We start from the raw sequence: 25,060 nt of genomic DNA, 5'->3' as shown, positions 1-25,060 counted from the left end.
TGATGAAACACCTGAAAAATGTACACACATCTGCCAAGAGAGCAGATTCCTCACTGACAACACTGAAGAATTCAGTTTCCCTTCTTCTTCCAGTTACTGACTGGATAAATTACTGTTTTAAAAGGGATGACTAGAAAACTCTTAAGTCCTCAAGAGGCTTGATTCTGCTGATCTATTTCTGTGAAAGTCTCCTTCTGTGAAATTCTCTTCCTGTGCAAGGCTGAGCCAGTGGGCAGAGACACAAAACTCTCACAGCAAAGAAGAGAAATGACCATGTGAACTGAGGAGCACAAAGCTGTGGCTGACCAGCAGCATCACTTCTCCACTCAGGGCAGCTCGGAGCTCTGTGTTCTCATCTTTGCTCACAAAAGCTCTGTCAGTCACAGGGTGCTGGACAGAAAACTGATTAAATTTGGTACTTCCAAGCTCATTGGCCATTTTTCTTGAAGCTGCAGCTTGGCCAGGAGGTACTGGCAAGTAACAAGGGTGGTCTTTGGGAATTCCACAGGAACATCACCAGCGAGGTGTACAAGGAGGTACAGCAAAGCCAAAGAGCAGCCAGGGCAACAGAGCAGAGCACTACAGAGGGAATGCCCAGAGCTCCACCCCATGGCACTGACAACAGCGCAGAGACCCAGCATTCCCGTGGCACTGACAACAGGGCAGAGCTCCAGAGCTCCCTGTGGCACTACAGTGGAGCAGAGATAACCTGTGACACCTTCCTTGGGACTCACAGGCTCAGCAGAGCCATTGCCACAAACAGATTCTGCTACACAGATCATCTCTCACCACTTTCTCCATTTCTTCTCTCTCCCATTGAGTGGCTTCTCTCACCATTTCCATCTCCTAGGAGAGAGCAGAGTTAGAGCCACCTCACCCACTGCTCTCTCCACACCTGCAGCATCTAGAACCTGATGAAGGTGTCACAGTCCCATCCTAGCGTGTTCCTGATCCAAGTGCTGGGTTCTGCTGATCCCATGCCACGTCCACTGCACAGCACACTGCAGGCTGCATGCACCAAGGGAGACACTAGAGATTTCCAGAAACTTCTTCCACTCTAACATGCTCCCAGCTCAGCCACAACACACACCTTCTGCAGGATCTCCAGTTCCTCGGGGCTCAAATCCCGGTCAATGGAGGAGATGCTCTCCAGGCTGTTCTTGCGCCCAATGCCAGCAGCAAAAGGGTTTGCAATGATTCCTGGGGACATCTGCAAAGCAAATGGCAAATCCCACCTGGTGGAAGCCCACAGAGTGCCATTCCAAAAATTCCCTGTTCCAGCCTCCCACATCCAGAGCAACAGGACAATCCCAAGCAAGTCAGAACCACAATTCTTTCAACAACTTGAAACCTTATTTCATAGAACCCCAACCTTGTTTGGGTTGGAAGGGACCTGAAGAGTATCCAGCTTGATCCCTGCCATTTAGATTGACAACTGTTTGAGGAACCCAAGGTTGAAGTAAGCTGAATTTAAATTGATCCAGGTGCAAGAAGGGGATAAGGAGCAGGGACTTGCTTCATATTCTATTGGAGAATACAAAAGCTGACTAGCTAAGCCTTGGAAACAAATCTGAGAGGGCACAGGATTGCTCCAGGGAAGTTCTACCAATAAAGATGAACACCAATAAAGAGCCAGACCATTTAGCCTAAATGTAACACTGGCCAAGAAAAAATGGGCATAAATAGCCTAGTGAAAATGAGCTTGACTTTTTTTTTTTTTCCAGTGCAGGTCTACTGTGGGACAGTTCTGGAACAGCTGAGAAGGACAGTCCTGAGGGACCACTGCTTTTCTAGAGTGGAGACCCCCTCCAGTTCACATCATAGGTCGGACTCTGAAATCTGGGACCTCAAAAAACCAAAAAAATTTACAGAAAAAGGTTGGGAAAATCCAGTGTTCCGTGAAGAAAGAGGTGGGATCCATGTGGGGGGATTCTGGTGACTCCAAGGGCACCTGCACTCCAGCGCTCACCTCGATGGCAGCCGCAGCCTTGGGGTCGAAGCCGTCACAGACCAGCACGAGGAGCGCGTCTCCCACGCCCCGCAGGATCTGCACGGCCTCCGTGTGCGTCATCCCCAGCAGGCTCTGGTGGTTCACCTCCAGGATCCGCATCCCCACCTTCAGGCGGCCGTCCCGGGCAGCGGCCCCGGAGGAGCTCACCTGGAACACACCGGGAGCCAAAGCGTCACTGGAGCAGCTGGGAGGACAGGAGAGCGTGGGGACCACGGCAGCAGGAGTGGACAGCACACACCTGCAGCTGAGAGTCAGGGAAAGCGTCTGCAAGTACTCTGGAGAGGGCACAACGGGAAGGACAGGCTGGGGGAGGGAACGGGTGTGCAAGAATCTTTTATAAAGTGAGATAAAAGAATGTGCTGTCCCAAGGAAAGAAGCAGGTGAGAAGGAAAAGCTGTCACATCGTGATGGAGCTCACAGAAAATCATTTTGTGATGGGAGAGAGACACAATGGAAATGTAAATAAAGTGAAATTAAGGAGGAAGGAGGCAGGGATCAGACATGCAAAGAGGAAGAGGAGGAAAAGCACCGCTTTGTCTCTTGGTTACTACAAATATCAGGGGAAAATCAGAGGCAGGAAAACTCCTCCAGATAGGACAGGTAAGAGAGGTTGAGGGGAGTAACATAGCTCAAGGGAGAGCACAGAAGTTCAGGATTTTGGTTCTCTGCAGGCTAAAACAACAAGTATTGGAAAAAACAGGGAGGGGAAATGGGGTAAACTAACTCTGTGCCATGGCTAACCTGTGAACCTTCCAACCCCCAAATGCTGTAATTCTGCAGGAGGTAAAACCAGAGCCAATTACTCCAAATAACTGTCAGTTAGAATAATCCCAGGTTTGCTTTCTCTGTTGTTAGAAATGTCCCAGGTGAACATGCAACTGTTACTCTGAAAGAGGGAATTTATTCTTTTAACTTTAGAACTCAGATAAAACAGTTACAGCCACGTAACAACAAATGCTGAATGTTCCCTTGCCTTAATGGCAACCAATTATCAATTATCAATTATCAGGGCTGACTGCAAATTATGGAGTGTCTTCAGCCATGAGGACAACTCACATCAGTTTCTACCCCAAAAAAACAGCTAAAGAGGGAACCAGTGACACTAAGGTGAACACCCAGAGTCCTCGTTGTCAGCAGCAAGACCAAAATGACACCACTTATTGCTGTCTTATTATGTACCTGCACTCTGCTGCCAGCAAAGAAATAAAAACTTTTTGGAAAGGGTTGGGTGAAACATAAACTGATAAGCACAAGCGTAAGTTAAACAAGAAAACATGTAATTTCTGGAGGAAAAGCAATGTGAGAAGTATTTGTGACACAAGTAGTCACCTAAAAAAGGAACAAAAAAAGGTTACACACAGAGTGCATGGCGCAGGAGAAAAGGTTAGGAATTCCAGACACTTTCCATGGGAAGGAGGAAAGAGCTTGCATGTCTAAGTGGGCAGGAAGCACAGGCACAAGTGGACCAATAGGAATGTGGGTACAAGGAAGGACATGTATATTTGCATTACAGAAAAAAACACAAGAAACACCAAGCAAAATAAAGGCAAGCAGGAAATATAAGAAACCGTGTAGCTTTGTGGAGGAGGAAATATGAAAGGACAAGGACTTGTCTCCTTTGCTGGAGGGGGAATCTCCAGCACTGATGCACCGGTGAAACTGAGAGCACATTCCAAAACAGCTCCCCAGGGATCACTCACTCTTCCCCCGGCAGTGCCTGCAGAGGTGGTGCTCTGGTACCTTGGAGATGAAGATGCCTTCATCAGTGGGATCAAACGGATTGCCAGCATGGCCCTTTGCTCCTCCCCGGATGCTGATGCCCAGTTTCTCTCCTGGAGCCTTTTCAATGCATATTTCCTGGAAACACAGAAGAGTGTTCTTGTTTTTGGGCCAAGTTCAGCTGAGGGAACGCTCCTCGGACTGATCACAATTCTAAGTGCCCTGAAAAGGGCCTGAATTAGCCCCATCCCTCATTTGGCAGTTTATTCCTGTTGGTGAGGACCTGCCCTTTTCTGTTCCCTGAGACGGTGACCACGGCCACGGCAAGAGATCCTCACCACGCCCCAGCTGGAGATGCACTTACAAGAGACTGGATTCTGCCAAAGGAGAAGGGAATTCCAACCAGGAGTCTGCTTGTACCCCACTCCCAGACCTCCAGCCTGGTAAAGAACTTCCCCAGAAGCCACTCTGTGTGATTCCCCCCAGCCCCCTCACCTGCATGCCCGGTGGGGGTGGGTCTCTGCGCACCACCATGGTGAGCTCCTGCGCGTTGGAGAGCAGCGCGTTCACAGCCTCCTGGTGGGTGGCGTGGCGCAGGTCGATGCTGTTCACCTCCAGGATCCTGTCCCCGACGCGGAGCCCACTGCGTGACGCCAGCCCCCGCGGAATCACCTGCACAGAACCACCAGCACAGCTAGAGAAGGGAAGGCAATCTCTCCTTGGAGATGTGATTGTGTCCCCAGGCATCCTCCAACACCCTGCAGGCCTGCTCTGACTCCTCTCTCTGCAGACAAAATTCCCCAAGAGGTGACATATCTGAGAACACTGGCAAAGAATGGAGTGGGATGTGCTCTGAAGTGCTATTCCATGTTATTCTCATATTCCAAATTTCATCTGAACCAATCCTGTGCCAGTGTTGCCATTATTTTGCCTATGACTGTAACTAGGACTGACAGCACCAGTACTACTCCAGTCCTCACCCAGCACTCTACAGGGGCTCCTCAGAGCCACAAGGGGTCTGAACATAGAACCAAACCTGTGTTCTTGTGAAGCAAAGGAGTCAGCAAGGAAAGGGTGAAATCTGTGAGCACATGGGCAAGCAAGGATGGTGGGAAAGAGCTTTGCTTTGAGAAGGGCAAATCCTGTCTCATTGACCTGCTGATGCACTACAAGAAAAACCGTGGGCACATGAAGGAGGAGACCTGGCAGGCATCACTGCTGGAACTCCAAACAGCCCTCAACAAGGTCTGAACCCAGCCACAGCTGTCAGACGAGTCAGGTTCAGCATCTCCAAGTGACAAGAGAAGTCATGAAGCAGAAAGGGCTCAGCACAGATGTCCTCTCCAGCATTCCTACTCCAGTAAGCATGGATGTGCAGGACTGTAAGGGAATGGGCTGCAGCCACTGGCCAGCCTGTGTGCTGTCCCCAGTGGCATGAGCTGATGTCACCACAGGAGTGGGAATGTGGGATCAAAGGACACTGGCCTGAGTGCAGCAGAGCAGTTCTGGGTGCCCCAGTAGTCACACACTCATCCCACCAGCACCTTCCCCGTAATGACTGGAGTTCTGCAATGCCAGCATCTTCCCAGGATTCATTAAAGCCAACATGAACTCAGCAATTTCAAAGGGTTCAGCATGGATTATATAGGTTTGAGGCTTTAACATGCCCTCAGATGGCTCCAGCAGCAGCACATCCAGTACAAACAACCCTTGGCACATCCCTCTCTTATGCCCCTCTTCTGCAAATCCATCCTGTACATCTGGACTCACAGCAAAATGCTTCACCTTAATCCCAATAACCAACAGCTCAGGAACACTCAGAGCAGCTCTCCTGGGACTCTACCTTGGAGATGAAGACACCTGGTTCATGAATCCCAAAGGGATGACTGGAATGGTCACTGCCACCGACGATGCTGAGGCCCAGGGGACCACCTGCTTTCACCAGGTGAATTTCCTTAAGGGAACAAGAAGCAGTGTCAGCAGTGAAGGATATCACACACAGACCACAGACACTGACAAACAGAGTCAGGGGTGTTTTGCATGGGTAAGCACAAGGTGAACACTTATGGGACAAGGGGATTCCCCGTGTGGTACGCTGCAACCTGGAGAAGAGCTAGACTGGGGCTCCAAGAGAGCTGGAGAGGGATTTTGGACAAGGGCCTGGAGTGACAGAAAAGGGAATGGGTTCCCCCTGAGCGTGGGCAGGATTAGGTGGGATACCAGGAGGAAATCCTTCCCTGTGATGGTGGGGAGGCCCTGGCACCGGTTGTCCTGAGAAGCTGTGGCTACTTCATCCCTGGAAGTTCTCGAGGCCAGGTTGGACAGGGCATGGAGCAGCCTGGGATAGTGGAAGGTGTCCCTGCCCATGGCATGTGGTAGGTCTGGATGGGCTTTCATGTCCCTTCCACCCCAAGCCCAAGCCTTTCTACGATGACATCTCAGGCCCCAAGAACCCAGCAGGCCGGTCCCCATCGAACACAACTCCTCCAAACAGCACCCAGCCAGGACTGCACTATCCCCCACCCCAAAGCCAGCTCACCTCCACAGGGTACTGATCCTCCAGGCCTTTGGCGAGGTGGTTCCTCGGCGGCGCCGGCGTCTCCTCGGGCAGGCTGTCCCCGGGCCCGGGGGGCGGCGGGGGGGAGTGCATGCGGCCGCGGGGCGCGCCGGGCGAGCCTCCCTCGCCGGGCTGCTCCGCGCCCTCTCTCTCTACCAGCAGCACGATGGTGGGGGAGGCCGCGGTAAGCAGCGCTACGGCCTGATCATGCCTGGCTTCTGTCATGTCTACCCCATTGATCTAGAACAAGCCGCAAACTCGGCGTCAGACCGGCACCGCGGCGCGTCCCGGCGCTCGGCCGAGCCCCTGGGAGCCCTGTCCTGCTGGCACACGGCCCCCGATCAAACACCTGTGCCCCAGAGCGCCTCGTAACTATCCCAGCTCCCTCTGGCCTGGCAAAGGGACACAGGCACCTGATCATTCATTCCCACTGATCCCGACACAGGCACCTGATCATTCATTCCCACTGATCCCGACACAGGCACCTGATCATTCATTCCCACTGATCCCGATTCCCTTCCTCCTCAGCTTTCCTGCCCCTTTCCCAGGTTGCTGGCACACCTGGTGCCCTGCAGCACTGACACGGTGCTCAGGGGACCACACAGCTCAGCTGTGATCTTCCACCTCCCACAGACAAACGTCTCACTATGGGCGAGGCAAAACCAGTGACTGCCAGTAGCAATGGCACAAGCCAAGCGTGTGCCAAAGCATCTGCTGCCTCCTCTCTGAGCCACCTGTCCCCATCAGTCACCCACAGCCCCGACACAGACACTGCAGGCAGATCTGATGGGTGACAGGACCGGTCACTGGGCCACTGGCTGCCCATGCTGGGCAAGGTCACGGTAGCCCAGGGAAGATGCCAGCTCTAAGGCATTAAAAGTGACCCCAGGTACAGAGAGATTTGAAAGAACAGAGAACCTTTCCTACAAAACTTAGATTTAGATTTAAAACTGCCTCCCTGGAAACTCAAAGGGCTGGAAAGGATGTGACTGCTCTCCACGGACATACAAGGGGCAGAAACCTGAGGAGAGCCGAGCTGAGAGAACACAGCCAAAACAACAAAACTTGACAGGAAAAAGTTGAAGCTGAAAGTTAAAAAGTTTCTAGTCACTAGGTTCTGGAAATGCTTTCCACAATGAACAATGAGGATGTGAAAAAAGGAGCTGCCAAGATGGGCTTTGATCAGCTCATGAAATAACGTGACTGGAACAGTCACAGCACCTGGGCTTTGTAGCCCAACTCCCCAGTGCCTGATTCCCAGGAATACTCTCACTGCCCAGCTCCTTCCCAGAGAGCAGTTTCTGGACTAAGCTGACATGCACCGTCTGCCAGGGCTTTGCCCCCTGTGACCCTCCCAGCGCTCACTCCCCCCAAGCTGTGGGAACTGCTCTCCTTGGGCTGGGAGGGAGAAGCACAAGTGGACCTGTACTGTCCTGGGAACTCCACGGTGTCACCCCTGCTGACAGCACTGGCCCCAGAGGGACACCTCTGGCACGAGGCAGAGGGATGTCAAGGCAGCAGCTGGCACACACCCGCAGGAAGAGGAAGGGTGAGGGCGACCTGGGCAATGGCTGCTGAGCACAGGACAGGGCATCAAGCAGGAAAGGGAACAAATTAACCACCAGGTGCACAGGTGGTAACAGACACACAGCTCAGGCACTCCTGGATGGATCCTTAAGGCAATCACCCAAAGGAATCACCCACGTTAGAGAAGTGTGACCAAACCTGGCAACCCATTCGCAGAAGAAATGGAGATTATGATGGGTTGTCTCAGCACATCTCTTGTAGGAAAGGGCCAAGTGGCTGCAGGAAGCTTGAAGGAGGTGTGGGAATATGCAGCACTTATTATGGGACGTTTAGCAGAACAGAAAGAGGACTGGAGGTGAGGAGGAAGCACAGGGAAATACAGGGGAGAACAAGAGGCTGCTGGTCAGTGCTGGTCTGGCCAAGCCCTGGGCCTGAGCCCACATCTGCCCTGCCACATTCTGTATTTACAGTTCATTCTCTTCTGGGTACATGAGCAAGAGCTACTGGTAAAATTCAAGCTGGACTAGCCAGCAAGTAGGAATCCAAAATATGGGAAGACTCAAGAGGTGTCCCAGAAGCTGGATGAAAGGCATGGGCTCTGACCAAAGAGCCTGCTCGACCTTGCTGCTTGGAGCAGAGGCTGCAGACCTGCAGACAGGAGCATTTACTGGAGTGAGGGAGGAGGTGTGCATGTTCCAGCAGCAAGCTGAATCCCCATGAGAAGGGATTCTCCCAGGGAGAAGCTGGCTGTTGTTCCTGCCCTCTGAGCACTACCTGTGCTCAGGTGTGCACCTATAAAGGTACCACCCCTGTCCTGCCTCTGTGATCTGAGACCAGCTGTGTCTGCAGTGTGCTCCACGTCTGGAGCCTGCACTTATCCCTGCTGATGGCTGCACTGGGAGCAGGGAAAGCAGCAGCTGTGTGTCCGGGGGTCTGGGAAGGGGGAATTCCTCTCGTGGTTAACAAAGGCAACATGCAGGAGAGACTTCACTCTTTGGTTCTATCACCAGATCAACACCAAGCATGCTCACTGAGTGGGAACAGGATGATCCTTAGGATTTCTTCAACCCAAGCCTTGCTCTGGCTTGATGATACTGCACACACAGACCTGCTGCAGCACAGTCCACTCTCATTTCTCACATCCCCTCTGCCATTTTCCAGCCCGTGACAGGATGGGTGGTCAGATGGAGTCAGACCAGGAGGGCACAGAGTGCCTCCCTGGAGCAGGGACCAGGCCACAGGACTCCAGGAGTCAGAGCTGTCTCAAAGGTAACAGCCCTTGGTGCATTTCACCCAGTAACTCTGCACTACCTGGCAATCCTGGTAGCTACCCAGCTTTTGGGCAGCTAATTTTCCATGGCCTTTATCTAGCTAGAGAGCAAGGCCAGCCATGGGGAAGGGACAGTGTCTGTCCTTTCCCTGCTCCACATGTTTCTCTGTGTGCCAGGGAATTAAAATATCCTGGCAAATCTTTAAATCTTGCCTCATTAGGACTTGTCACCCACCACTATCCTAAATCTCCCACAATCGGTTTTCTTCCCAGTCCCACCCCAAAAGAATCAGCTGCCCTTAGCAACTGCTCCCCTCCCTCCCTGCTGGATCCCCATCCCGCAGCTCCAGCTCTCCAGCACTCCCCCCCAGCAGGTCCCTGTGCAGAGTCTCCCCCACCAAAACGACTCCCAGGAGACACAGGAACACAGGGAAGCTGGGGAGTGAGTGTCAGGCACTGGGGCTTGTTGAGGGCTGTTAACTCAGGGGAGACCTCGGCTGGGCTCTTCAATCCATGTGCTCAAAGCTCCCCTAAGAAAGTCCAAGGAGCAATCCCAGTTCTTCTCCTGAGGAGAAGTCCAGGAGGATTTAGAGCACAGGGAAAGAGCAGGAAGCTGTGATGTATTTATTTTCTTAAGAAAACAGAATTCTTTGGCAAAGTGAGAGCTGAGCACGACCAGGAGACCACAGCTTTGGAAATGGACCCTGCCTGCAGGACCCACAAGCCCTGTACCCAGCAAGGGTCCTCCCCTTCCCCCTGCAGGCAACCTGCACTCACATCCTAGATATCATGGCATTGTGCAAGCTTTCCAATAAAAATGGGCAATTGCTGCTTCGAAAGAGTGTGCTAACTTGGCAGTTCTGGGAGCAGTCCTGGTGAGTGCTGTCCTGGAAGGTGACATGTTCCTGCAGTCATCAGAGGTGAGCTTCAGCTGGTGCTCAGCACCAAACCTGTATGGTCACACACACCTCAGCACAGGTAACCAAGGGCATCCCTGCTGGGGGTGTCAGGAATAATGACAGCAGTGCCTCAGCCACATCAAAATCCAGCAGAGGCCTGAACTCTGTGAGCCCTGAGCTCACACATCCCATAAGGGATCCACTGCAAGCTATTACTAGGGAATTAGATCTGCTTTTCCTATGAAGCTGCCCAGGGATATAAATAGAGCTGCTAAAGCAGGGTGGAGACAGGTTTGACTTTTCAATCTGTTCTAAGATTTTTGTGTCTATTTTTTTGACAGATTGAGCAAACCAACACCAAATGATGGGCCTCAGTACTGTCTCTGTACCATGGAACATCAAAACATGAGCAAATCCAAAATAATTCAGCCTATCTGGCATAAATCAGGGTCAGGGCTTGATTTTAGGGAGTAGGGAACACTATAAAGGAGGGAAAGATGCTATACCAGCTCAAGCTTCCTGCCAAGACACCAGTGACACCAGCTCCACTAAAATGCTGTGCCTGAGCAAATACAACACAGCCCCAGCCCAGGGATAGAGCAGACAGAAGCCAGCACTGACGAGGCTGTATCAGTGTTTACTCACGCCAGCGCTGTGGTAACACGTGCTCTAACCACAGCAGCTGGGCCAGAAACCCACCACCAGCAGCAGGACCTGGAGGTTTCCCTCAGAGGCAGCATGCGAGTGTGGGAAGAGGTCGGGAGGTTCAGGAGAGGCTCCCGCAGCAGGGGAGCGAGGAGCAGGAGGCAGAGACACGAGGTGAGAGCAGTGAGATCCACACGGACGGGACGGGAGGCTGAGGCCAGAGCTCCAAGTGAAGCAGGGAAGCGCTGAGGTACCCCCGCACTGCTCCACACTGCCCCACACCACCCCTGGGCAGCTCCTTCTGCCCCAGCCCGTGCTGACCCTGCCACCCACTGTGCCCTGAGGGGCTCCCCCTCCCCATGGCTGAGCCCCCAGCTGCTGCCCAGGCTCCAGGGGGACACCAGGCTGGGGCAGCGCTGCTGTGTCCCCTCCCTCCATGCCTCTCCTGGGGAAAGCACCTGCATAAAGCAGTTGGGGAAAGGGGAGGTGTAACTGCACCCACCACCAGACAGGGAAGAGGCACCCAAATTAAATGCTCTCCCAGGAGGCTCAGGAGCTGAAAAAAGGACCCCAAAATCCAGCTCCAGTAATAGAGAAGCAGCCCCTACACGAGGAAGGGCCTGAAGCCGAGTCAGCCCCTTCCCTGCACACACACTCACCGAGATGACCCGGTCTCCGACGTGCAGGATCCCATCCCGGTGGGCTGCACCACCCTCTGCGATCCGGGAGATGAAGATCCCCTGGAGCACGAGCAGGAAGATCAGAGCAGCCTGAGCTTTCCCTCACCTGAGCCTGCCTTTCCAAACCTGTTCCCAGACACCAGGCAGGTCTCAGCCCTCTCCCCTCCACACACCCTTCCCCTGCCCTGATGCCTCCTGTTGGTTCCCCACTCCACACAAACCCTCTGCTCCCAGAGCCCGTGGCAGCAAAGCCCTCCCGTGGCCCAGAGCCTGGAATCTGTGCCGAGAGGGCAGCAGTAGGATTACATGTCACTGGCAGGGATTGGGGGCCCCAGCTTCCCTCCTTCTATTAAAAAAGAGGGAGTGGGACTTTGGACAAGGGCTGGAGTGACAGGACACAGAGAATGGCTCCCACTGCCAGAGGGCAGGGATGGATGGGATATTGGGAAGGAATTGTTCCCTCTGAGGGTGGTTTGGCCCTGGCACAAACCTGCCCAGAGAAGCTGTGGCTGCCCCATCCCTGAAAGTGTTCAAGGCCATGGTGGGCAGGGCTTGGAGCAGCGTGGGACAGTGGAACCTGGCCATGACAAGGGGATGGAATACGTGAGGTTTAAGGTCACTTCAAACCCATACTGGAATTCCGTGATTCCCTGACCTAAGAGCACCTGGCTCTGAGACCACCTGGCCCACCAGCCCAGGGCCAGGCTGCACTGCTGCATGCCCAGGGCCAGGCTGCACTGCTGCGTGCCCAGGGCCGGGCTGCACTGCTGCGTGCTCAGGGCCAGGCTGCACTGCTGCGTGCCCAGGGCCGGGCTGCGCTGCTGCGTGCCCAGGGCCAGGCTGCGCTGCTGCGTGCTCAGGGCCAGGCTGCACTGCTGCGTGCCCAGGGCCGGGCTGCACTGCTGCGTGCCCAGGGCCGGGCTGCACTGCTGCGTGCCCAGGGCCGGGCTGCGCTGCTGCGTGCCCAGGGCCAGGCTGCACTGCTGCGTGCCCAGGGTCGGGCTGCGCTGCTGCGTGCCCAGGGCCGGGCTGCGCTGCTGCGTGCCCAGGGATGAGGAGGGTTCAGGGACCCCAGGGATCAGCACTGACCGTGTCCCCAGCCCGGTAAGGAGTGGAGCCCTTGCCACCAGCGATGCTGAAGCCGAGGCCCTTCTCGTTGCGCATGAGGCAGGTGGAAAATCTCTCGGTGGCCGCTGCTCCCTCGGGGCACTCGGGGAAGCGCAGCCCCCCACGCCGCTCCCGGGGGCTGTAGTCGTCCTCGGGCCGCAGCGGGGTGACGGTGATGGCGTTCTCCGGCTCCACCATCCGCTCCCTCAGCACCGTCATGGACACGGAGCTCCCCGAGCCCCGCAGCGCCTCCACGGCCACGTGGTGCTCGGCACAGTGCAGGGACACTCCGTTCACCTGGGGACAGACAGCGACAGCCTCCTGTCACACACGGCCCCAGGCAACACACAGCCCAGAGCAACACACAGCCCAAAGCAACACAGCCCAAACCAACACACACAGCCCAAAGCAACACACACAGCCCAGAGCAACACACACAGCCCAGAGCAACACACACAGCCCAAAGCAACACACACAGCCCAAACCAACACACACAGCCCAAACCAACACACACAGCCCAAACCAACACAGCTCCAGCCTCACCCACACCCCGGCCTGAGCCACTGCTGTCCAAGGGAACTGGCTCAGAACACAGCTCACACCCCTCCCAGGCCCGGCTCCCACAGGTGTGTCCACACCTCTGGGAAGTTTTCCTGCATTCCCACAGCACCTGTGACCTGTCCCAGGCCAGGGCAACCAAGGAAAGGCTCCTTTCTTTCCCTGCAGGGAGTCCTAAATTCCCTACACCTGTGTTATCCCTACAGGCAACATCCCAGAGAGATAACCCCTCACACAGAACCATCTCCAGCAAAATTGAGCAGAATTCAACACAACGGTCAGGTTGACCCTTGTTCACCTTCCAGAAGGGACATCCACCTGCTCACACCCTTGAAACACTGGAGCTGTCGGTGTGACAGTCCCATAGTGTGGGGAATGTCACAAGGGAGAACCAGGGCATCAGGCCCAGGCTGCCCGGGTTGGATGGGGCTTGGAGCACTCTGGTCTAGTGGGAGGTGTCCCTGCCCATGGCAGGGGGTGAAATGAGATGACCTTTAAGGTCCCTTTCCACCCAAACAATTGCCATGGCTGGCTCCCTGGCTCAGAAGTTATTTTACAGGGCTCACTTTTGCCCCACCCAGGTAAGAAGAGCTCAGCCTGCTGGGGATGTACTTCTTCCCACCTGGGTCACAAAACACTTCAGAGCTGGGCCAGAGGAAATGCAGGAGCTTATAAAGCTATAAAGGATTCATGGTAACATAAATTAAACAACTATCTCTGAGCCAAAGGGATTTTGTTTAGCTCTTACACATTTCCTAACGCTTAATTTGGTCTGAAACATGCGTGATGCAAATCCATTCCAAATCATCTCATACCTCCCTCCACTCCAAGCTATCAGAAGCATTTGCTTCATCACAGACGTCGAGTCCTTACCTCCAGAAGCTTGTCACCAACGCGGACCCCTGCGCGAGCTGCAGGACCCTCCTCAGACACGCGGGAAATAAAGATGCCCTGGAAACGAAACCTTCTGTTATATGGAGAGCCTGCTCCCTCTGGAGTGCAGGGACCCTTCAGCTCCAAGGAGAGGGGTCAGTGCCTGGCCAGTCCTGAACCCAGGAGGAGGGGACCCAGCAACCACATCACCCCGCTCGGGAGCTGGGAAAAGGGGACAGAAACCTCCCTGCAGGGCGACCTCAAGGTGAGACACGAGACCCGGGGACGACACGCTATCCCTGGTGCAGTGGAACTGGCACATGACACGGCTGATGCCAGCGGGAGGGGAACAGCCCCGCACTCTGTGCCCCAGGACACAGCTGGGAAGGAATCCTCTGCTCCTGTGCCTGACCCAGGGCAGACCACCCAGGTCCAGGGGCGGGAGTCTGCGTCACCCCACCAACCTCTTGCTCTTGGGGGATTCAGGGCTGCTCCCACCCGGCCCCAGAAGGCTCTCACACGAGGACACCCAAGCTCCAGCTACGGAGAAGAGTCCCCGAAAGCAGGAGCCTCAGCAGTGGCACAGCCCAGGTCTTACCTCATCATCCCCCTTATAGGGAGTGGAGCCCTTGCCCCCCGCGATGCTGATGCCCAGCCCCCCCGTCTGCCGCACGATGGTCAGCGTCAGCTGGAAGCAGAAGGGACAGTGGTTATGGCTCAGGGCACCTGAGAACAGGGGATGACTCTTTTCATAAGAAACAGCAATCCCAAGTGCCCTGCTGACACTCTGGGGGAGCCGTGGCACTCAGGCCCCAGAGGCACCACCAGCACTGCACATCAAACACACAAATCCCTTCCCACAGCCGAGTCCTGACCCGAGTCAGCTTGCTGACGATGGACACGGCAGAAGGGGATTCCACCACAAAGCAAAATGGGCAGCCACGGACTGGAACTGGAGCACAGAACAGGGACAGCGTTCACACCACAGCCTGGCTCTGCCAAGGGTGTAATTCTGAGTGTAATTATCAATGCAGTTATTGAGTGTAACTCTGTCAGCCACTGGGGTATTCCAGGTCACGCCAGCATAGTGTGCAGTGACAAGGATGGCACCTTGTCCAGAATACTCTGGATGGATACTTGGCTTTGTTGTATTGATGGAAATCAACACACAGCTCCAAAAAACCCCATTTGCTCTGTCCAGATCCTCTGCTTCCCTCTGCTCCAGCTGCTCAGGGTCACAGCTGAGCAATCCACAAGTCTCCTCCTTCCTACCTCCCACCTCTACACACCCACTTATGCCCACTGCCAACAGCTGATCTGACTTGACCTGAAGCTGTTTCTTTTAAGGACACCAGCATGAACCATCCATAATGCCACAGTCACGAGAAGGAAGACAGGGAGCACGTGGTAGGATAGAGGGAAAGGAGCAGGATAGACAGGACTCTCTCAGGGCCAAGGACCAAGGAGCTGGTGAGGTAAGTGACAGAAATGATCACAGACTCCTCTAGAGAACCAGATTTGCTGTCCTCCATGTAACCTCTTTGCAAACAAAGCTCAGGATGGAGAGAGGCTGCTGCAGAGATGTCGAGTGTCAGCGTCAGCTCCACATGGCCACAGCATGGGCAGCAAAAGAAGCAGGAGATTGCCTTCCCTAACACTTCCCTTCCAACCCTCTTTCACTTCTGCAATGACAGAAGCAGCATCTTGTGGAGCTCCATACTCTGCTAAGTTTAAAACAAAAACCAAACCAAAAAACCACTGCAGGAAACATGAGACAAACTGAGGTGCTCTGCAGTTCCTCTGACGCCCAGTTAACAGCACAGCAGAACTCTGCAACCTTCCCAGGGAAATCCCTGATTCCAGACCTACCACCAGTTCACTGTCTCTGCTACAAGAGCCAGAAACTGAGTAAAATTCCAAGTTTTGGAATACCCAAGTCAGACAGAAACAGGGTACTGATGAGACAGCACCACATCCAACATAGCCCACCTCAAACCAGCTCCTGACCAGACAAACGCTTCTTGCATGACCATGTCTATTAGGAACTAATTACAAACCCCACGTTTTTCCATCCAGGCTCACTGGACTTCCAGAAATGCTCTAACAACTCACATCTGTATTGTTCAAGGAGTATTTGGACAATGCTCTCAGGCACATGGGAGGATTTTTGGGGATTTGAGGATTTGCAGGGCCAGAACATGGACTTGATGATCCTGATGAGGAACTTGAATGTAATTCTACATTCAACACAAAAGCTTCTAAGGATGATAGCAAACCAGGTCTTCAGGCATGGACTACGGACCAGTCCAACAGCAGAATCCTGGTATTTCCCAGGAAGACAGCTGAGCTGGTTCTGCTCAGTGCCCAAATCCATTGGACAGGATCATGATTTTGGACAACGACTGAGGACTGTCTGATATCACTGTTCACAGAAAGTCACTTCCAGCTGCATGGGAGCTGCATGGGAGCTGCATGTTAGCTGCATGCTAACAGAAAGACAGACCACAAACCCCCTGGATTTCACACATTCAGCAAACCAGTCTGAAAACATGGGGAAACCTGCCAGAAAAGTCAACTGGCCTGAGGGGGAAAAACCTTCTGTCCATCAATGTACACTCAAAAAGCAAAACACCACGGAGAAAGCAGGCCAGATTAAAAATACTGAGACAACTGCAGCAAAGGGGCTTGAATTAGATATAAATATATGTAGGCTAAAAAGATTTCAAACTCCAAAGCAAATCAGTTCTCTCACAAAAACCAGTGTGGTGAGGACTGAATGAGATGCCAATGTTCTGGTGTTTGTTTGAGGTCTATGGAAAGAGTAACTGGTGTGAATATGAACCTTAAGAAAGAAGGACCTGGATCCAGCAGCCTGTAACGGCCCTTCATTTTGCAGCTCAGGCTGTTTCTTGCACTAAACCCTTAAGTTGTCTGTTTCCCAAAGCTCCTCTTCCCTAAGGCTGCTCCTGGGCATCCTGGACTGCCACGATGTTGGACTGGCACTGGAACCACAGCACAGAGCTGTCCCAGCAGGGGCAGCTCAGCTCCCTCCTGGCCATTGCTCCTGCCATGGACTTTACTGGGAATTTTACTCCTTGTCTGGTTTTCCCCCAAAGGCAGGATCTACCCATAGCCCACCTCAGAGGATCTGATCTGTGCTGCTTCCCACCAAAGCTTGCTGCTTCTTCCTCTGCAGAGAGGACAAACCTTCATGGAGAGTGCAGCACGCTCCCAGTTCCCCGACAGGGGCCCAGCCCTGCATGGAAAAGTGCTGCAGTGCCAGGGGAGAAGTGGGGGAATTGAAAAAGCTGCCACATCAGCTTTGAGCTGCCATCCTTCCCCCTGGCTGGCTCCTACCAGGAGCCCATTCACCATCAGTGGCAGTGAACATGACACAGGGAAGCAGCTCCATCTCTTCCCCTCAGTCCTGCCTGTGGCTCTGCCTGTGCCTCTTTGGGGACACACCAAACGTGAGCCAGGGCCACCTCAACCCAGCTCTCACACGGTTTTTGGTGTAACTATTTTTTAACTTGGAATCATGGAATGGTTTGGTGGGAAGGGACCTTAAAGCTCATCCACCCACCCTCTTCTGCTACGAGATTCACTTGTTCCTGCAAGAATTCCCAGCTTTCAGGAAGTAACTACGCACAGAAGCATTGCACACCTGGCCAGACTCGCTTTCAAGCAGCAGCCCAGATGCCCAGGTGCTGCCCAGGTACTGCCCAGGTGATGCCCAGGTGATCCCAGGTGATGTCCAGGTGCTGCCCAGGTGATCCCAGGTGCTGCCCAGGTGCTGCCCAGGTGATCCCAGGTGCTGCCCAGGTGCTGCCCATGTGATCCCAGGTGATGTCCAGGTGCTGCCCAGGTGCTGCCCAGGTGATCCCAGGTGATGCCCAGGTGCTGCCCAGGTGATCCCAGGTGCTGCCCAGGTGCTGCCCAGGTGATTTGGGACAGTCAGAATTTGCTGCTGTGCCGTGCAACTCCTCACTGAGGATTCCTGCAGCCTTCAGGGGCACAGCAGACACCAGGCAGTGCCCAACCATCGCATCCACAGGACTCAAGGGACAGAGTTCAGAGCTGCTGTCCTTGAGAGCTGCTGAAAGACCAAGTTCTTCCTCCAAACACACCCACAAAAGTGGGGTTCAAGGGCTTCACATCCAGAAGACAGAAAGTTTCAGCTGGCACAGGCACCAATTCATAAATGGCTGCACATGTGGATGCACACAGCTGGGGTCAGTCTGGGGCCTCGTACCAAGGAAGACGTCGAGGGGCATCAGCAAGTCCAGATACAGGATCAGAGCTGGGGAAAACGTCTGGAGCACCAGGAGCAGCTGAGGCAGCTCAGGGGGGCTCAGCCTGGAGAAAAGGAAGCTCAGAAGGGACCATCTCAGTTCCTACAACTCCCTGACAGGAAGGTGGAACGAGGTGGGGCTCAGGCTTTGCTCCCGGGGAACAAGGGACAGGACAAGGGCAAACAGTCTCAAGTGGTGCCAGGAGTGGTTTACGTGGGACACTGGAAAATCCCTTCCTGTAAACGGCTGTCCAGCCCTGGCACAGGTTGCTCAGGACAGAGTCCTCATATCTGGAAGTGTTCAAAAACCACGTGGATATGGCACCTGAGGACATGGTTTAGTGATGAACATGGTGGTGGTGATGGGCTGATGGTAGGACTCGATGATCTTCGAGGACTTTTCCAACCTTACTGAGTCCCGACTCTCAGTGTCCAATCCTCGTGTTTACATGCCCCAAAAGATTTATTTGAGACTGTCACACTGACACAGGAAATGCACACTGCAATAAATGATTTGGATTTATGTTGCGACAGACGCGTGACAAGGGACAGGTGCCAGTGAGAGATCCCACTTCAACAGCAGCTGAAGAATCCATTAAATATCATCAATAACCTTTTCAAAAATCAAAAGGACTGGAAAACTTGTGTTCAAGAGTCCCAACATCTGTCTGAGATCTCTGAGATGCTTACAGAGCATTTCCAAAATTCTGGAGAAAAGGAAGCTCAGGAGGAACCTGAGAGAAAATTCTGTTTTTTTTTTTTACCCTGAGACCCCCTGTATTGTGCTGAGGGAGTCAGAGACTACACAGGATGATGCCTGTAACCATCAGCTCCTCATCCAGACACCATTCCAGACAAGCAACTGAGGAACACATGTGCCTCCTACCAGGCCCACAAATGGCTCTCATGAGAAACAGCTGAATTTTATGAAAACCAGGTCTCTCAAAACCCAAACTATTTCATTCTAAGAAGATTCCAGACTTGGCTGATGAAGTGAAGACTGACTGAGGAGACTTGTGCAGAAGATGGAAGCTGTGCTCCCAGACCTGGCACTGCCATCACCCAAAGCTGGTACAGGTGTGTGCTGTACGAGCCAAGAACCAGGTAAGGGTCACTGGGACAGAAACGAGAATTTGGGTTCAGTCAAGATTTATCAGGAGTGGCCTTACTCTAAAGGAGACAGAATTGAAATAATTCCATGTGAGGGGAGGCTGGGAGCCTTCCAGTTCAGGAGGACGAGACAGACCCTTTTTGTCTTTTCATGCCATTAATAACTTTATAGGAGATTATTATTCCATGTTTGTGATCACAACAGAATTAAATGGAACTCAGGAAGATACCAAATTAAATACTAATGGCAGGCTTAAAAAATGCTTTTTGATATAAATCTCGAGTAAATGATATAATTTATTGCCACTAGATTCTGTGGGACTGAAATGTATAAAAGGACTGGGAGAGGATCACACAAAACCATGGATGGCAGCTCCATGGTGCCTCATACATGGGCATGAACAGCCCAGAAATCTCGATCCACAGAGTGCCAAGAGCTGAGCACCCACCAGGGAAAGGATCCCTTTGTCCTGCTGAGGTCTGGGCCACTCAGCTCCTGTCACTTTGCTCTGACACACAATCAGTCAGTGCAATACAACAGAACCTGTCAGTTTGTAACTGTCATATTATAGCCTCGAGGTCTAGGCTGGGCATCAGGAAGAATTCCTTCCCAGAAAGAGTCACCAGGCATTGGCAGGGGCTGCTCAGGGAGGTGGCAGAGTCCCCTTCCCTGGAGGTGTTCAAGGAATGACTGGATGTGGCACTCAGTGCTCTGCTCTGGTGACAGGTGTGGATCAGCTGGAGGTTGAACGTGATGGTCTTGGAGGTCTTTTCTAACCTAAGTAATTCTGAGCTTGTGTTCACCTTGGGTGCACACAGCTGGGACGTGGAAGAGCAGGAGCTGGAGGCACTGATCCACCAGGAAAGATGAGAAGAGCTAAATCTGTCTGGCTTTGGTCAGTGACAGCTCATGGGGACAAGGAGACAGGCTGAAAATAACGGTGAGCAAAAGGGAGATGGGAGACTGCTGTGTGACTGCTGAGAGCTAAATTAACCCCAGACAGTGGAAAAGGAACATGAAGGAAAAGCAGACCCGGCAGGAGAGCAAGCCCCTGGACAGGGGCAGGAGGTTTCCTGGCTCTGATGTTATTCCTTCCTCTGTTCCAACAGGTTGAGCTCTCAAAGGAAAGGGCATCTGGAGGGCAGAGATGGTGGGCACAGGGGAGTTTGAGCACTTCACTGACTTCTCACTGAACACCTCCACAAAACCAGTGCAAAGCAGAGAGCCCTGAAAGAGACCTCTGACAGCAGCACTGGCAGCAGATGGGACAGGGGAACAGCCACTGGTGACAGCAGCACTGGGAGCAGAAGGGACAGGGGAACAGCCACTGGTGACAGCAGCACTGGGAGCAGAAGGGACAGGGGAACAGCCACTGGTGAGAGCAGCACTGGGAGCAGAAGGGACAGGGGAACAGCCACTGGTGAGAGCAGCACTGGGAGCAGAAGGGACAGGGGAACAGCCACAGCCACTGGTGACAGCAGCACTGGGAGCAGAAGGGACAGGGGAACAGCCACTGGTGACAGCAGCACTGGGAGCAGAAGGGACAGGGGAACAGCCACTGGTGAGAGCAGCACTGGGAGCAGAAGGGACAGGGGAACAGCCACTGGTGACAGCAGCACTGGGAGCAGAAGGGACAGGGGAACAGCCATGCTCCCAGTGCTGCTCTGCTCCTGCACATCCCTCCCCCAGGAAACTCAAGGACAATGAGCACATTTCCCAAAGGCAGAGGAAAGCAATGATATCTTTTTAAAACATGAAATATGGCCACATTTGAAGCATAAATAAAACCCGAGGTTCCCACAGATACATGAATATCCACATATCCTACGAGACTCCCATCTGACAGCTGTGTGCCCTGGCTAGAGATCCTTATCCAGATTAAAAGCAGTGCTGTGTGTCTATATAAAGATATGATTCCACCTTGGTGCATGAAAGAAATGTTTGCAGTGAAAACAATCCTTCACACGAGCTCCACGGGGAGGTGCTGAGTCACATCCCTGGCTGTGACAATAACCTCACCATCTCCTTCCCCTCAAACCTTGGGCCTCTCAAGGCCCCTTCAGCCTGGGCTGGGCTGTGATTCCAGGATTAGTTATTTAATTCATGAACTACACAAACTGGGACTTAGGAAGCTGGTTCTTATCACTGTTGGGAGCCAGCTTTGTCACGGGCACAAAAATAGATAAAGAAGGGAATTCTGCAAGGGTCCGGGCTGGCCAAACTATGGAATGCAGCAGGACAGGGTCTCTCTGGAAACGAAAACATTCAAATGCTTAGAGAGAAACAGAAAGCATTGTCCAAAGCCACCAATCCTCAAACCATTTCAGAACCAGGAACAGGACAAAAACCTACACCCAGATTCAGCTGGAATGGGTAACACTAGAACAAATTCTATTTAATCCCTTCAGCAGCACAGAAATTTTATTCCTTTTCTTACTGACTCTTCCTGCATGGTGAAATCCTTGGAGCAGTTGTTTTTTGCACTATATTTTCCACTATTAAATTCTGCTGGGGACTCTTCTCAGCCCAGCAATTTCAGACTGTTCTAAAGGTCTGTTTTGCCCATCATTTAATATACAATTACAAGACTATAAAGACCAGAGAGTTTACAACTCTCCTAAAATCTACTTCAAGCCTGTGCTGCTAAGGGCAGGCCTTGCAGGAAGAGAGCATTAGTCCAAGGAACAGTGGAATACATGGAAAACTTCCACTAAACCTCACATCACCTGCCATAGAACACACAGGCAGAGACATCTCTAAGTGCACCTTGCTTGGAAGCCAAACCTCCCCAAGTTTTAAAGGCTACAGGAAGAAAAGCTAAAGGTGTAATAAGGGTATGTACAAAGGTGGCTAAAGAGAATTCCCATCCAGGAACAGGAACTTCCATATTTGACGTGGGAAAACAAGTACAGAATTTAGTGAACTAAGGTCTGGATAAAATCTCTCATGTTGTCTGTACTCACCAAACCTGAGCTCAGGTAGATCAGGTGAAAGAAAAGGCAGTGAGAAAGGCAGGGAATAAATGGAAATCCCTCTTCCCAGAGAACACCAGAGGAAATGGTTTCTCTAACCCCACAAAAGGAAGGCTGGAGAAGTCAGGACTGGTCTCCTTAGAATTACACCAAAGACAAGCAGGCAATGAGCCAGCCAGCAGGGAAGAGACTGGACAAGATAAAATACAACACAAAGAATTAACTAACAAATAACAGATTAAAAGTAAGTTTTCTAATCACTCCAGAAGCAGAAATATGGAGAAGTTTTGGGGTTCCCCCTGGAGGAGGAATCTGTGTGTGCACACACTGCGAAGCAGGATGAAGCAATCTCTGCTTAATAAAAAGTTTATTTTATTAAAGACTTATTAACCAGAGCATAGTGTTGGGTTGCCAGGCATGGTAAGAGACTCGATTTCAGCACTTCCAAATATTCTGTTACCTTCCTTGCAAACTCAGCTCTCTCCTTCCTGAGTTGAGCAGAGCCCTTTTTCAGCTAACTTCTATCTTCCAGCAATGCCAACCTATCCCAGTCTGGCCCCATTCCAGTGCCACATGCAGGCTGGGGCTGTTTCCCACTAGAGTGTCCTGGAACTCTCTGGGAGCTCCTGTTCTCCTCTGCTGACACAGTCAGAACATGCTGCAGCACACAGGGACCAGTTTTCAGGCAGGTTAATGCTTCAGCCCCCTAATTTCTGCAGGGGTTATTGCAATGCCTGACTTTTGTAAGTAACTCTGGTACAAGCAGCAAAGCCCCGTGTCTGTAACACACAGCATCTGCACAGTGTGGGAGGGAGAGCTGGACTCGCTGTAGCACTGTGTTTAAACATGTAATTTTCTCTCCATCTGCTGCTTTCTGCTCTGTTTCTGTGAAGGCCAACGAGATGATTGAGCAACAGAGCAGAACCAAAATGATGCTGCCCCACTCTTGGAGCAGGGAAAGGAAACTGCAAATAGGGACTGCACTTGTGTGAGAAATCATTCCACGTTTGCTCCTTTGTCGTCAGAGAACTCCAGATCAGACAAAGCCTGGAGCTGAGACAGGGATCAGTGATGGTGAACAAGCAGCAATCACATAAATCAGTCCTCAATCTCCCACACTTCATGGGTGACTCGTGTCCAAATCGTGCCTCAGCACAGGTCCACAGGTGAAGTTGTACATTTACAGGAAGAGATCACAAACCCACCTCCAAACTAGAGGGTCATGGAAAAGGTGGAGAACGCTGTCCCCAGCTGCCAGAGAAGCTGTGGCCATCCCGTCACTGAAAGTGTTTAAGGCCATGTTGGACAAGGTAGGGAGCAAGCTGGGATAGAGGAAACTGCCAATGGCAGTGGCACTGGGAGACATTTAAGAGGTCCTTTCTAACCCAAGCCTATAAAAAGTCTATAAAAAACACTGAGGACCCTTCAATCCAGTAGGAAAGGTCATAAAAACATTTTGATGGCAATAAATTAAAAACCAGGCAAAATAAAACAGAATTTTCTTTGCTCAAGAGGAAATTTGATCATCTTAAAAATTAAATGGGAGAAAAGGGAGTGTTGTATCTTTTTTTTTTAACATCAGAAGGACTCCATTCTGTCATATTCCAGTCAAACACAGGTGATGTGACCTCTCCTGCACTACACGAGAGGTTTATTAAACTTTTCCGGGTTTAAAATTTATGGGTCGCATTGTGGGAAAATCGAATTTGCTACTTAAGAACTCTAAGTCTGACAATGCCCTGATAAAGCACACACCCCATAAATGCAAAACCAGAGCAGGGGAAAGAGCTCCATGTGTGCAGCAGCAAAGAGCAGCCCCACGCAGAGACATCTCTGATGGCTCCCAGCACATCCCAGTGCTCCCCAGTAGCTGTGCTGGCCTTTCCCCAGCTGAGTCCCTGAGCTCAAAATGCTCCAGGAGGCACAGGATGGCTCCCAGCACATCCCAGTGCTCCCCAGGACCTGTGGAGCCTTTCCAAAGCAGAAGCCCTTGAGCACAGGAGCAGGAGCAGGCTGTGCTGTCACATCTGCTGCTGGCAAACATTAACTGGTGCCAGGCTGGAGGCCAGTTAATATTCCAATTCCAACACAATCAGTGACATTCCTGAGCAGTTTCCACAGGATGAGGCTCCTTCAAGGAGAATGCTTGACTCACTCCTGACTGCAGAGCAACAGGATGTGACACCTGAGCAGCAGCAGCAGCAGCAAAGACAACATCCAGCATCTTTGGAAGCCTTCTCTCCTTCCCAGGACTGGAATGGCAGCTGCTGTCCCCAGGCAGAGCGAGAGACAAAACCCTGTCCATGCACCCCAGCAGCACAAGCTCTGGCAGCACAGAACCCTCTGCAGCTCCTGGACCTGCAGGGGTTAAGGCTGGGCACACCCGAGGGTGTGGATGGCACCAGCCTTTGCTACAGCAAAGCAGCACCGGGCACTGGAACACAATTTGGGACCCTCCTTCCCTTGCTCCTGCAACCTGCCCAGCAGCTTTCCAGGCTATTCCATCAGAACTCCCTGAAAACAGAGTCCAGGTCTAACCTGGTGCCATCAAACAGGTGCTCAGTACACTGCTTTTCTCCTCTCAAAGCCTCTCACATCCTAGTACAGCCACTCCTGCAAGGCAGGTGAGGAGCAGAGCCAGGTATCCACCATGGGTACCACACACCTGATACAGGAACTCTGGCTGTACCCAAGGCTGGGTGCTGGCAGAGGCTGGGCATCTCTCTCCAGCTCTGCTCCAATGCCATCAGGCTCCAGCTCACGATCATGGTTTAGGATTAAGGAACACACCACCAGGAATCAGTAGGCCTTTTTCTCTGGGGGCTGTACTAAATTACATA

The 25,060-nt window shown here is 52.5% G+C and overlaps 1 protein-coding gene across 39 annotated transcripts in view; it reads right to left on the bottom strand.

The window, feature by feature from the left end:
- The window catches only part of SCRIB (scribble planar cell polarity protein), a 97,467-nt gene that overhangs the window by 36,529 nt on the left and 35,878 nt on the right, over nt 1-25,060 (bottom strand). For 34 of the 39 annotated variants that reach the window (XR_001332161.2, XR_001332164.2, XR_001332163.2 and 31 more), the window contains 11 exons: nt 14,445-14,534; nt 13,847-13,924; nt 12,398-12,712; nt 11,288-11,368; nt 6,270-6,527; nt 5,574-5,684; nt 4,226-4,402; nt 3,752-3,868; nt 1,970-2,158; nt 1,091-1,210; nt 790-846 (listed from right to left, as the gene is read on the bottom strand). Coding sequence is in view for 34 of the 39 variants with exons in the window: in XM_014261600.2 (XP_014117075.2) it covers nt 790-846; nt 1,091-1,210; nt 1,970-2,158; nt 3,752-3,868; nt 4,226-4,402; nt 5,574-5,684; nt 6,270-6,527; nt 11,288-11,368; nt 12,398-12,712; nt 13,847-13,924; nt 14,445-14,534 (1,593 nt within the window). In the remaining 5 variants the exon portion in view is untranslated. The remainder of the gene's footprint in view (nt 1-789; nt 847-1,090; nt 1,211-1,969; nt 2,159-3,751; nt 3,869-4,225; nt 4,403-5,573; nt 5,685-6,269; nt 6,528-11,287; nt 11,369-12,397; nt 12,713-13,846; nt 13,925-14,444; nt 14,535-25,060) is intronic. The other 5 variants (XM_014261602.2, XM_014261607.2, XM_088060524.1 and 2 more) reach the window with 1 other exon arrangement.

The sequence above is a fragment of the Pseudopodoces humilis genome, chromosome 1, assembly GCF_049639895.1.
Source record: "Pseudopodoces humilis isolate 2021_Gansu_Grassland_sample_001 chromosome 1, ASM4963989v1, whole genome shotgun sequence".
Classification (NCBI taxonomy): Eukaryota; Metazoa; Chordata; class Aves; order Passeriformes; family Paridae; genus Pseudopodoces; species Pseudopodoces humilis.
This window is presented reverse-complemented; position numbering and strand designations above follow the sequence as displayed.